The sequence below is a fragment of the Cryptomeria japonica genome, chromosome 3, assembly GCF_030272615.1.
Source record: "Cryptomeria japonica chromosome 3, Sugi_1.0, whole genome shotgun sequence".
Taxonomy (NCBI): Eukaryota; Viridiplantae; Streptophyta; class Pinopsida; order Cupressales; family Cupressaceae; genus Cryptomeria; species Cryptomeria japonica.
The window spans coordinates 528,774,195-528,788,720 of NC_081407.1; the positions used below are offsets into that span (position 1 = coordinate 528,774,195).

At 35.7% G+C, this 14,526-nt stretch overlaps 1 protein-coding gene across 1 annotated transcript in view; it reads right to left on the reverse strand.

The window, feature by feature from the left end:
- LOC131075075 (phosphoglucomutase, chloroplastic) overlaps positions 1 to 14,526 on the reverse strand; it is a 41,323-nt gene that overhangs the window by 12,714 nt on the left and 14,083 nt on the right. Inside the window, exons 9-13 of the mRNA XM_058011879.2 lie at positions 12,441 to 12,563; positions 12,295 to 12,347; positions 2,087 to 2,165; positions 1,880 to 1,944; positions 1,737 to 1,804 (exon numbers count right to left, since the gene is read on the reverse strand). Coding sequence (XP_057867862.2) covers positions 1,737 to 1,804; positions 1,880 to 1,944; positions 2,087 to 2,165; positions 12,295 to 12,347; positions 12,441 to 12,563 — 388 coding nt within the window. The remainder of the gene's footprint in view (positions 1 to 1,736; positions 1,805 to 1,879; positions 1,945 to 2,086; positions 2,166 to 12,294; positions 12,348 to 12,440; positions 12,564 to 14,526) is intronic.

Here is a 14,526-nt window from a genome sequence, read left to right on the forward strand (position 1 = left end):
TAATTTACTTAATAGTTATTTTATTTTACCTTTAAATTATTTTATTTAAATGGTTAGCTTTTATTTGATGTCTATAGACATAATTACACAAAAATTTCTATTAATATTGTTTTGAAATCAAGGTAATTCGTGTTTAGTTTTTTCCACATTTATTATTCTTCCTTCTTGATAATTTCTAGAGTTATCTATTTAAAAATGAAGATTTTGTTTCTTTTTTCATAGTTAATTTTAAATGCATCCCATTAATTTTATTATAATATAAATACTATCATGAAAAAAATCACTATCACTAACAAATAAGGTGACATTGTATTCTATATTTGAGAAATTTAATTATTTCTTTTTTCATGGTTAATTTTAAATGCATTCCATTAATTTTATTATAATATAAATACTATCATGAAAAAAATCACTATCACTAACAAATAAGGTGACATTGTACTTCTATATTTGAGAAATTTAATTATTTTGAAAAGAGTGTATAGGGCAAAAAATTTAAAATGATATTTTATAATAAAAATTAAAAAAAAAATGTTAAATATGAAGAAAAATAGTTATTTCAAATAATAAGAAAATATTAAAATTTCAAAAATAAACATAAAATAAGATTTTTTTAGATCATATTTATAAAGATAATATTTTAAAATAATTCCAATTTATATTTTAATTCAACTAAGATAAATGGTTGTGGCTAATTATTATTTTGCAAAAAGGGTGGCAAAAAGGGTCCCACGTGGCCAACTTCCCTCGGCTGTTGAAGCTGCTTTTATTTTACTTTGTTTGGATTAAATTATTTCATCTCGTGAGAATAATGTGCAAATGAAAATTCCTGGTCGGAAAAGGATTTTCGTATTCAATATAATAGTTATCTATTTAATGTAGAGATTTGATGACGTTAGAACAGAAATTTGATCCAAAAAATTAAATGCATTGATTGATATGTAATATAGAAAAAAAAATAATGAATTGATTTTAAAACTACTAAAATCAATAAGAAGAGAGATAAATATTTTTTCTTGAAATTATTAAATAAGAAATTCAATTATAAACCCTAGAAATGTTGTTCAAATTTTTAATTCTGTACATTGATTGGCTAAACTAATGGAAAATTTGGATTGAATGGATGCAATAGTTTCCTACCTTGGCAGGAACTAATAAGATTACAGTCTTTGCAACTTCTTATCTTGAGATGCATGGGTAAATTTTTCAATCAAATTTTAACTTACCTAGAAACATAAGTGGATTATTGAGCAACTTATACTAGGTATTGATTAAAATGAGTTTACTTATGGTGATGTGATTTCATTTATTATATGTGAAGGGATCTTCAAACAGTGTTACTTTCAGTAACTAAGATTCTTTCATTTCTTAAGTAGAGTGGTATGGTCTGAAACTATGTTGTCCACAACTTGCTGAATTTAAAGGTTTTGTTATCCACCACAAAAAATTTAGCCCTGTTGGAGGTTCCAATGACAAATAATTTATAGCATTTCAATATTAAAAGAAGCATGTATTGCATGCCCCAAGATTCTCATCACTTATTTAACAGTGTCCCATGCTACTGGTCAAAGACTATCTTGCAAATATACCTCTCCATTTTTCGCATATAATACATCACAAATAGAGGAACAAAAGGCACATTTTTTTGAAATAACAAAAGCCTTAATCCTGAATATTTTCCACAATATTCAAAATACTGCAGATTATCTCAATTTTATATGAAAGGCAATACTTACCGTCACTAGCAGCTCCAAAATTTGGTGTATCCCCTCCATACATAATATCTACCAACTCCTTGGCATATCTGTTTGTCATATAAAGGACTTCAGTGGTTAATACTCTTACCTATCAAATTTTTTTAAAAAAGCCTAATACTTACGTTAAGTTAGGATCTGGGTGTAGGTTTCCAAAATCTTGTAAAGGAATTCCATTGCATATGGAATCCTGCAACAAACAGCTCAATCGTAAACAACCTTCTTACTTTGAAAAAATCACAAGTGATACAACTATAAAACTTGCCATCAAAACTACACTATATTATCTTGTATATTTAGTTACTGACTAGAAAACAAGGAACTTAACCTACAGAAATTGCTCCAAGTCTGTCCACAAAGATAGGTTTTGCATAGGCACCAGTCACAGCATTCATAGCATCAAATTTGAAACTGCATCCATAGAATGGAAAATCTATCACAACAGAGACATGAGAATTATTCCCCTGACATACATACTAACACTTAAACAATGGATGGCAATGACAAATTTACGAATGAGTTGATTGGCTCATAAAGCAGAAAAAGTTTATATACACATAAACTGTACTAATATGCAAAGTAACAAAAAACAGATGATTGGAAAATAATCTATAGTGTTTATCACCATTGGCTTGGGCAATAACACAATCTGGCACAAGTACTTAGAAGAAAACAGATTGATGTTTTTCCGTCAATATACAGCACGTCAACACTTGAATGATGAATGCTCATCTCCAGTTTTTTTTAATTTCATTTGTTGTTTGATTTCCCTTGCTTTGTTTTCTTCATTTGCAGATTTTCTTTTTACTCGTTTTGTTTTCTTTACTTTTGCTTCTTTATTTTGTGTTCATTTTCATTCTATGGCTGATCTTATTTCCAATGGGCCCTACAGTGTATTCCATTCAGCAAGGAAAAAATTCGAAACAAATTTATCAATGACAAAATTTGAGCAGGCAAATTCAATTAGTTTGAAGAATATTAATATCTTTTTTTATTATGCTATTAAACTACTTCTTATTATATTACATTATTATTTAATTAAATACAATGTTTAAATATTCTCATAAACATTTGATATAGGACACAAATGCAATAGAGGAGACTCTATTTGAGCATGTAATAACAAATGAAAGTCCTATCCAAACAAACATTTATATAAACAGGGCACTTTTTCTCCTCTCTAATAACTTGTGCATCAATCAATGAGTTTATAGTTATACACATTTTCCATAACTTGAAGATGAAGTTATTTGTTTTTAATATGTTCAAAAGTGTTAGTCTATTAACTCAAATATGATGTCTTTTATACTACTATATGTCATCACATTAATATTATTTAATACATGATGTTCAAATGATGTTATCACATCTAGTAATTTAAGTTCACCAACTCTCAAAGTTGTGGAAGTTATATCAAGGAAATTTAAGTTCATACTCTATAATAGACATCTCTGAAATTGATGAGACCTCCCTCGGCTCTTCCAATGAAATATACCATTTCATAGGGAATGTATTTGAGCGGCCTTGATGCAATAACAAATACACCTAGACTGCCCATCATGCAGCCCAACTGAAGCACCAAGCTGGCCTTTAACCTGCTCACTCAACACATGGTCAAAGACAAGTTCCAAGAAGCCTAAATATGGTGGATGCACCTTTTCATGACGGATAAAAAGCACCAGGAACAGAAAAATGCAACAGAAGCATCAAAAGAAAGTGTGTTTTAAAAATTTCTAACAAAGGCAGTGAGGGTTCCTACATGAACTGTATTTCAGAGTTTGCAAACAACCTGCAAAGCTACAGCTATGAGAGAAAGTTGTTTGGCACTATCAAGAGCCATGTGGAAGGTGGTTTTCAAGCAGAAAGAAAACATTCTCAATCACACACACTATAAATATCATCTTGCTGCAAACACCATTGCTCAAAAATTGCACTCCTCTGTGAACACTAAGCAATTCACACCTATGTTACCCCGAGTTTCCGGGACAGGGATGGCAGGGGATGGCAGGACGAGTTTCCGGGACAGCAAAAACTTTTGCCAATTTTGGGGATGGTGAGGGGGCAGCAAAGGGGGTGGCTATATAAAATATAGGGAAAATTTTAAATATATAGGGAAATTTTAAATGTTCATATGGAAAATAGATAAAGCATGTATATATACATTATATTCATATGAAAACATGCATAAAGAAGCTATATGTACATTATAGAACCTTAACATACCACAATTGTGTTCAGAATTCATTGTCAATTCCCAATATGCATTCATAATTCAGAATTCATTGTCAATACTCAATATGCATTCATAATTGAAAATTCATTGTCAATATGCCAGCACTTGTTTGCATGTAGTTCATTGTTTCTTTCTAGTTGGAGGATATTTTGATAGTCTTCCATTACTATTATGACCTACAACCACTTCTTTATGCAGTACAAAGTTTTGGGTGTTTGTGAAATTCATTACCAAGCTGTTATTCATATTCCTGAGTGCTTTTGGCTATGATTCCGATTTGTTTACCTTTCATATCAGTGATTAGTCTAATATTGCAGACCTGAAACCACTTTTTTACATACTACAGAGTTCTAAGTGTTTGTGAAATTTATTACCAGGCTGCTGCTCATTATTTCTAAGTGCTTTTGGAAGTGATTGAGACATGTTTACGCATCATATTAGTGAAAATCCAGTTTTACAGACTCATAACAAGATTAAAAAATGTTTTTTTTGAGCATTTGAGTTTTTTCTTCTTTTTTTAATGTGCTGGGAAAAGGGGGACGGCTGGCTGTCCCCGCGATGGTTAGAGGACATCACAGATGTCCCCAACCATATTGGGGATGGGGGGACATCCCCTTTGAGAATCACTGTCGTCCCCAAGTTTCCGGGACGTTTCCCACAGATTTTGCAATTTTGGGGACAGCAAGGGGACGTCCCCTAGCCATCCCCAAGTCCCCGAAACGTCCCAGGTACGGGGAAGGGGGATTTTAGCCTGGGGACGCGTCCCCGGGTAACGTAGATTCACACTGAAGTGCACTCAAAACCTTAGTATTTTCTTGTCACCAACCGTATGACAATGTACAAATGAATTTTTTTAGCAATCTCTCAAATAATTTTAAGGTTTTTTTAATGTTTTCCAGATTTCAAACTTCTATTGTAAAATCTAGCTAACTCCATGATCTAGGAGGATCTACCAAACAAAGTTCTTACGGTAATCCTAAGACCATTATCATGGCTTGTGGTAACTATGGGAACACTTTTATGATCTGCAACAAATGCTCATGACAACACAAGGATCATCAATCTGTCTCCAACAAGTGCCACGCATATTCCACCAATGGTGCAGAGCACTCTGCACGAGATTGAACACTTCTGCAATAAACATACTTGCAATAAACCTTTCGTGATTTCTATGATGGCTTTAACATGCTCCAGCACACCTCTAGGCCAAACCAAAAAGTTCACACCGTTTCTTACTATGTTTTATGTGTACCACTTTTGGACACTTCTGCAATAAACATACTTGCACCAAACCTTTTGTGGTTTCTATGTTGACTTTAACATGCTCCACCACACGTCTAGGCCGAACCACAAAGTTCACACCACTTCTTACCATGTTTTAAGTGTACCACTTTTGGATCTGGACAATTAGGTGATGCAACAGTCTAGGTGGCAACTGCAAGGCTCACACTATGCCAAGTCATCTGCTAGCAGATTAGGCAACTGCCAACAAACAATTCAACACTATGCAATTGTCAGGAGATGAGTAGTCATACATGGGAATGGTTCCACTTCCATAGTGATTATTGGCCTTTGCAACATGTAATCTATCACATAACTTAGATATTCTACAAATCTAACAAGTAACAACTTAGATATCAATTGAGTCTAACCAATGACTCACTCAATGTTATGCGTTTATAACAAGGAAATCAATGTTCTGTCAGAGTCTACAAGATGTGAGAGCCTTCAGTGAGGATTTAAGGATGGTTGATCTGATTTATGAAAACCAGATTACAATACCTAGTGTGATACTTGCGGTATTGTAGATTTCAACACAAAAATTGACAATAAGAAGATTGCAAACCAAAAACTGTCTCCATTCTATTCAAAATTGGAGTTTATACAAGTCGAATGTATCCCAAGGGTCACACAAATCCCTTGGAATTGAAATGAAGAGTCATCATAATGTTTATTACAATTAAACTATTAAAACTATCAAAATTATCAAAAAACTAAATATAAAATTTCAGTCCACTTTGAGAAGGCATAACTTTCTCATCCTAGCTCCGAATTACAAACCGTTTGATGCGTTGGAAAGGTATTCAAATAATCTAGAACCAAATTTCAGAAACATCGATGATGTTCCATATTTGTCCAGAAATGCACCAAAGACCCTCAAAATTGCAATTTACTAAAACATATAAAATATTGGAAAAATTAGATTTCAATATTTTCCCAATTTAATCCTGATCATTCCTCCCCCCTTAAGAGGCAATGGGCCCCATTGCACTAATCTGCTGCAACAGATGAGGAAATTGTTCTTCAATTTGTTCCTTAGTAAGCCACTTGCCTTGATGAGAATGCTGACCAGCTCGAACCACCCGATACAAAGGAATTTTCTGATTTCTCAAAGTCTTTAAAATGGCTTCAGTAACATGGTCACACTGGACTGGAGCAATAGTAGAGGGGTTTAACTCTGCAACTTGAATGTATTCAGTAGCTTGGGAGATATCCAATAAAGGAGGAAAATAGGGTCTCAACAACTCCACATTGAAAACTGGATGCAGTCCCAAAAAGGATGGCAAATTAAGTTCAAAAGCATTCTCACCAACTTGTTTCACAATAGTGTATGGTCCATAACGAAGAGGTCGAAGCTTCCTATTTGGTCCATGCAGGCGCTCTTTCTGAAAATGTAACCATACCTTGTCACCAACCTGAAACTGATGGGGAGTTCTATGTTTATCATGTCTTTCCTTATACTTCTGATTACTCTGCTCCAATATCTCATAAACTTGTTGTTGTAGGTGTCTAATGTTATCAATGAATTTTTCTGCTTTATCTACCTCCTTGTCACCATTCAATGGACTACTAGACTGTAGAGATGGTATTGCTACATCCATAGGTGCCAATGGCTGGTACCCAAGAGAAACCTCAAATGGACTGTGCCCTGTAGTACTATGGAGTGCATGGTTGTAGCTGTGTTGCACATAGGGTAAGCTTTCATCCCACGTGCGAGGATGTTTTGAATGATACATCCGTAAAATATGAATAATCATTCGATTCACCACTTCTGTCTGCCCATTTGTTTGGGGATGGAATGTTGTGGACTTTGTCAGTTTCGTGTCCATTTTAGCCCATAGTGCAGACCAAAATTTGCTGATGAACCTGCTATCCCTATCAGAAATAATGGTTTTTGGCAAACCAAAATGAACCCACACATGTTCAAAAAATAGCTTGGCAGTATCTTCTGCAGAAATCATCTTTTTACATGCCACCATGATAGCCATTTTAGAAAACCTATCTAACACAACATATACACAATCATGCCCCCACCTGGTAGTTGGAAGCCCAGACATAAAATCCATTGAAATAGACTGCCATGGCTTATCAGGAATAGGTAATGGTAAGTATAGACCCAACTTACGGTTTGCTGGTTTTGCAATCGCACAGGCTGCACAAGCTTGTATATGTGAAATGACATCTTGCTTCATTTTTGGCCAATAGAAATACTTTTGAAGGATAGCAGTAGTCTTACCAATACCAAAATGTCCTGCAACACGACTGTAGTGAGCTTCCCATATCATTTTCTTCCGTTCTTCGGTGGGTACACATATGTGACCATTATGGCAAAGAAACCCATCCTGCAAGTGAAAATCAGAGACAGATTTTCCTTCTACCAAATTACTATAGATGTTAGCAAAATCAGGGTCAGTACTATATAGTTGTACCCAAGTGGATGATTGATGACCGCATGAATCCAACACTATTGTCAAACCTGCAATTGGAGGCCTACTCAAACAATCTGCCACCTTGTTACTGCTTCCTTTTTTATGACGAATGTTGAGGTGAAATTGTTGTAAATAGACTGACCACCGTTGAAGTCTATCATTTTGTAGCTTTCCTTGTGTTTGCAAGAATTGGAGTGGTTTATGGTCTGTATGTATAACAGTTTCTTTTCCCAGTATATAGTGTTTCCATTGTTTGCAAGCCTGAACAACGGCATACAACTCCTTATCATAGGTGGGATACTTACGTACTGTATCAGAAAAAGTTTCACTGTGATAGGCAACAGGATGCCCATTTTGTGTGAGTACCGCACCAAGAGCATAATCTGATGCATCTGTTTCTATCTCAAATGCTTGGTGTAGATCTGGAAGGACCAATACTGGTGCTGAACATAGTCTTTTCTTTAACTCCTCAAATGCTTGTTGTTGTGCCTCTGTCCACTGAAATTTTGCTTGTGCTCCACCCCTGAGTGATTGATTAAGAGGCCATGATATGTGTGAGAAACCAAACACAAATCTACGATAGAAGTTGGCTAAGCCCAAGAAGCTGCGAAGCTCTGTGAAATTTTTAGGGGATGGCCAATCTTGAATTATTTGAATCTTTGCTGGATCAACATGAACACCCTCAACGTCAATGATATACCCTAAGTATTGAATACTCTGCATACCAAAAGAACACTTCTCAATGTTGGCATAAAGTTTGTGTTTTTGCAGAGTTGAAAGAACTTGTTCAACATGCTGCAAATGCTCAGACCAAGTTCTGCTAAAGATGAGTATGTCATCCAAATAAACAACTACAAAAGAATCAATGAATGGCCTAAGCACATCATTCATCAATCTCATAAATGTGGCTGGGGCATTTGTTAGGCCAAAAGGCATGACCAACCATTCAAACAAACCTTCCTTAGATTTAAATGCAGTCTTCCACACATCTGCTGGATCAATTGGTACTTGGTGGTATCCAGACTTCAAGTCAACTTTTGTAAAGAATTTAGCCCCCCTAAGTTGGTCCAACAAATCATCAATTCGAGGGATTGGATATCTATTTTTAACAGAGATTTTGTTTAATGCTCTATAATCAATACAAAGCCTCCATGTCCCATCTTTCTTTTTAGCAAGGACAATTGGACTTCCACAAGGTGAAGCACTTGGACGAATGTGTCCTTTCTGAATCAACTCCTGAATTTGTCTCTTAATCTCATTATTTTCCAAAACTGACCTCCTATATATTGGCTCATGTGGTAGCGGTGTGCCTGGAATTAAATCAATAGAGTGCTTGACTTGACAGTGTGTTGGTACTCCCACTGGTGGTGTAAACACACTGTGATATTCTTTCAAAATTTTATCTATTTGATTTTGTTGATTCTCTGTTACCTTAGCATGTGTATTAAGAACAACTGACTTTGTTTGTTCAGGGCGAATCATGAGTACAATAAAAGCTCCAGTTTGAGCAATCAAGCGTTTACATTGTTTAGCACTAATTAAAGATGTAGTTTGTGTTGGACATACCTCTGGTATTCGGTACCTCTTCTCACCAAGCTTGATTGTAACACTACGTGGCCTGGACTCATACACCCCATGCCTCTGATACATGTATGGCTGCCCCAACAAGACATCGCATACATCCAATGGTGCTACATCACATATCACTTCATCCTTGAAAGGCTTGATTGAATATGGCAAACGACATTGTTGATTGATTTGAATATCTTGTCCCTCATTCACCCATCCCATAGAGTATGGTTGTGGGTGTCTTGTCACTTTCAAATTTAATCTTTTGACTGTCTCCCTAGAGATCAAATTCTTTTGACTCCCACTATCAACAATAAAATGTAGAGGCTTTCCATCAACCCACATCTGTGAATGAAAAAGTCTCTCTTCATCTTCACGGGGAAATACTTTAGCAGTTCCAACTACGGCATATGGGTTTGCTTCTATGATGGAATCATTCTCCTCTTTCTTAGAATTATCTATTGGTGACGATTCAGGTTCAGCTTCCTCCCCTCGTATTTCTGTCATCAAATTTTTAATACTTCGACAATCCTTTGTATTATGGGTTGGGGACTTATGCATCTCACACCACATGCCTGTGTCTGTCTTTTTAGTAGACCACCATGTGTTCTTGGGTGAATTTGAATGAGGTTCCTTGGTCACCTGTTTCCCTGCAAATTTATTGCCACCTTCAGCCCTTGGCTTGTTGTTTGCAAAGTAGTCCCTCTTCCCTTTTTGCTTGGATTTTTCTTCAATTTTTGTAGCATATTTATAGGCAGTTGCCAATGTCTCAATATTTAAAAAATCCATCTCTGTTTGAATATACCTGTGAAGTCCACTCCGATATTTCAAAATTCTATGCTTCTCTGAATCATTAATACCGAGTTTTGCTGAAAGTGAATGGAATGTATTGGTGTAATCTTGCACAGACTGATCCCTCCTTTGGCGAAGAAGCTGCCATTCTATGTATTTTTGTTCATATACATCCTCCGGGAGGTAGGCTTCTTTTATATATTCCACAAATTCTCCCCATGTGGGCTTCTTATCAAGAGATAGTATAAAACCATCTTCAGCAACTGATTCTTGTTCTTTATTTGCTACTTTGGTTTCCCATGCTAATTTCACATGGGTTTCAGCTTTGAGGAGAGCAAATGTTATCTTTTCAGCATCTGAGAAATTATTTACAGAAAAGTACCTATCCAACTTTGATAACCAGTTATCAACAGCTTCAGCATCGACCTTTCCTTCAAAATTTGGGATGTCGAAATTGACCTGCACTTTGAAAGGGGTATTTCCACGAAATGGTGTTTCAGATTCAGAGGGTTTTTGCTTCTGTAGGAGGTATGAAAATTGACTCATCATCTCCTCTCGTTGCTTATTTAAAGCTTCCTCGACCAACTTCTTAACATCATTGTCTGACATCTTCGATTGTGTGCGTCTCAAAGGTGGGTATTTTGACAAATCTTGTGTATCCAATCCTAATCTTTGGTAGGAAGACCTTGTGTAAATTGGCATAAAGGAGCGTTCCCGCTCTGATACCACTGATCTGATTTATGAAAACCAGATTACAATACCTAGTGTGATACCTGCGGTATTGTAGATTTCAACACAAAAATTGACAATAAGAAGATTGCAAACCAAAAACTGTCTCCATTCTATTCAAAATTGGAGTTTATACAAGTCGAATGTATCCCAAGGGTCACACAAATCCCTTGGAATTGAAATGAAGAGTCATCATAATGTTTATTACAATTAAACTATTAAAACTATCAAAATTATCAAAAAACTAAATATAAAATTTCAGTCCACTTTGAGAAGGCATAACTTTCTCATCCTAGCTCCGAATTACAAACCGTTTGATGCGTTGGAAAGGTATTCAAATAATCTAGAACCAAATTTCCGGGCACCATATTTGTCCAGAAATGCACCGAAGACCCTCAAAATTGCAATTTACTAAAACATATAAAATTTTGGAAAAATTAGATTTCAATATTTTCCCAATTTAATCCTGATCAATGGTGGTGAGAGATTTGACAGTGACTCATTCAAGGGGCAGTTGGTAGTCTCTAGCTTGTAATTGATTCGAGTGTAAGCTTGAGAAAAGTCTTCATAGGGTTTATTTTCTAGGTATCGATTCTTCTATTTCTAACTGTGGGATTGGTTCTTTGTCTGGTGTCGATGGTTGGGGAATCTATAACTGTGATGATTTCAAACCTCTATGAAGATTTTGATTGTCTTTTTTTCCTACTTTTGCCTCTAGATGGCTGCAAGCCTTTGGCCTTGATTTTCGTTGGTTCTTCTTAAGCCAGCATTTTGATAGTTTGTCAGTTATTTTGTTAGCTTTCTTTGTATTTGGTTTAGTCTCTTTCTTGGGTGGGGGCCCTTATAGATCCCCCAGTATATTATCAAAAAACTAATAATAAAAGTAAAAATTAATAACAAAATACTGCCCATGGCAATTAAAAGAAATAAATAAATTGGACGTTAATATTTACTCTTTATGCTTTAGTTTAAAGTATTTCTTTCTATCTCATGGGAAAGGGCTGCTAATCGAATGATTCTTATAAAGTCTATTTCCTAAGCTATAAATGACCAAGATGCATTTTCAAGCCATGCTTTGTACCCATTAATAGCAAGGACCAAGTCAAATGATGAAAATAGCAATAAGTCTTTCGAATTGGAAACAGCTAATCACATTAAGCATTCATATATCAATCAGATTTTACAGAGAAGTAAATAACTTTCTTGACTAATTACATTTCATTAGATTATACTCAAGTAAACCTCAATCCATTTAACAATTTAGTTTCAATCTCAAACTCAACAAAAAAACTCTTAACAGACAACACATACACCTAAGCTCACAAGGTACCACATAAAAGGATCATGCATGTGTGTGTGTGTGTGTGTGTGTATTTGAGTAGCATATATATAAATGCATGTTATACAAGTTTTCTTGCCAGCATTCACTATCTATCTCTGCATGCATTTATGTTAATGCTTTTCATAAAAGTATTTGAACAGTATGGCAGAGTGATATTTAAATTACCTGAAATCTGGCCGAGTTATGAGGTTCTTTATGAGCTCAAAGTCAAAGACACTCTACATAAACAAACTAATTGGATTATCTGCATCTAAGATGACCACAAATCTCCGATAAAAATAAAAGAACAAGGGCCATCCATCAATCATTACCTCTAGTAGTTCCATGTAATCAGCAACAGGATCAATAACTTCCACAATGAAACTCCCAAACTTTGTAACACCCAATCTAGACAAATCAACATCTGAAAAATTTGCCATTTTGATTTCTTGAATCTGCATTCAACATTTACAGACAGCTTCCTTTGAAGATTAAAGTTATTTCATTCCATTTCTTTCAACAAAGCCATTACTTTGCAGAATCAAATAAACCGCTTATTTTTTTAATCTAATCTTAACAGAAAATATAGTTGGTTAAATAGGATGCTTATCACATTTAAACATTCAAACTAAGTGTTGAGTTTTACACTTTCAGATTAATAGAAAACTCAGAAAACAGAATTAACATTTATCCTAGATAGTTTACTGTTAGATTTAGTAAGTTTCAGATTTAGGAACAAACAGAAACATAACCAAAATTGAATAAGACACTTATTACCATGGGAAAACCTCCTAGGAGGAAAAACCCAGCCAGAAAAGATCCTCAAATCTGATTATAGATTAAGAACAATATTCTGATTACAATACTTATCTCAGTTCACCCTTAGGGCTGATAGCATCTTCAACTTTCCAGTGGTCTCAAATATGCCTCTTAACAAGTTTCAGATCTGCCTTTTATTGCACCAACCAATAGGTATACATAGCAACCAAAGATTTGTCCTTGAATAGCAGATGGATGATATATATGTCTTCAGCTGATGACTGTGACCAACTTCAGAACAGCAGGTCCTTCAACTATCAGTTCGCATGATGAGGAGTAGACTAATGGATGTAAATTAGCCTTAATGTTTGCATGAATGAACACCACTCTTGTGGAATTCGCACTCTCCTAACAGCAGAGATAACACTAGAGAGAAGCTGATGGAGTTCACACTTTGCTGAAGATATTCACCTTAATATTGATGTATTTCGCACCTCTTACTTGCAGACAGAATTCGCTTTTTTTTGTATGATAAATGAATGACTTAATTCATATATATATCTTTCCCTTGGCGGTAGATCTCTAGGTCGGCTTGCAATAAATATTTTATTTATTAATTTCTTTTCCCTTAACACGTTTCATTTGGTGAGAGGCATATCATGAGGTGTGAGTTATAGGGTCGGCCCTATTGGAGAGTGGCATGTGAGAAGGGCCCAACCCTAAAGGGTACACGTTACCCTTTCAAGATAAAGGGCCCAGCCCTTAAGGGCAGATTCCATTGTTGCCTTAGGCAATTGGAATCCGCTCTTCGCCCTAATTAAAACTAACACTCCCTCTTAATTAGGGAGAAGAGAATATAATCAGAATGTCACTATCTTCCATCTTGCACACAAGCAAAGAATGGATTACATAATCAGAACATAGTAGACTTCCACTTGCACACAAGCATAGAATGGAATTACATAACAAAATCTTCCATCTTGCACACAAGCAAAGACTGGAGCCACCTTACATTGCCCGCAGAGGGTGGCGAGGATCTTTTCGACCATCTTACATTGCCCGCAGAGGATGGTAACAATTACTCTTCTCCCTGAGAAGACTACCACCTTACATTGCCCGTAGAGGGTAGTTGATGCAACACAATGCATCACTAAGGTTGAGACTCCCTCTCAACCAAGGTTTCATTTTCTGAAATCCCAAGCCTGTCTCTGAAGTACACAAACTTCACCTTGGATAGAGGCTTGGTAAGGATATCTGCAATTTGATCATCAATGCTGACATACTTCAGCTGAATAGCACCTCTTTGCACCATATCCCGAATGAAGTGATAATGAGTTTCCACATGTTTTGACCTGTCATGGAACACTGGATTGACTGACATCTTTATGCAACTCTGATTATCACAATGAATGACTCTGGGTTTCCAAGGTTATCCAAACAACCCAGCAAGAAGTTTACGAAGCCATACTGCTTCCCTAGAAGCAACACTTGCAGCAATATACTCAGTTTCAGTTGTACTTAGTGCCACTAAGGACTGTTTTCTGCAAGCCCAAGAAATCACTGTAGATCCTAAGTTGAAGTAGATGCCTGAAGTACTTTTCCTATCTTTTACACTTCCTACCCAATCTACATCTGAGTAACCTTCCAAGGTGATTGGAT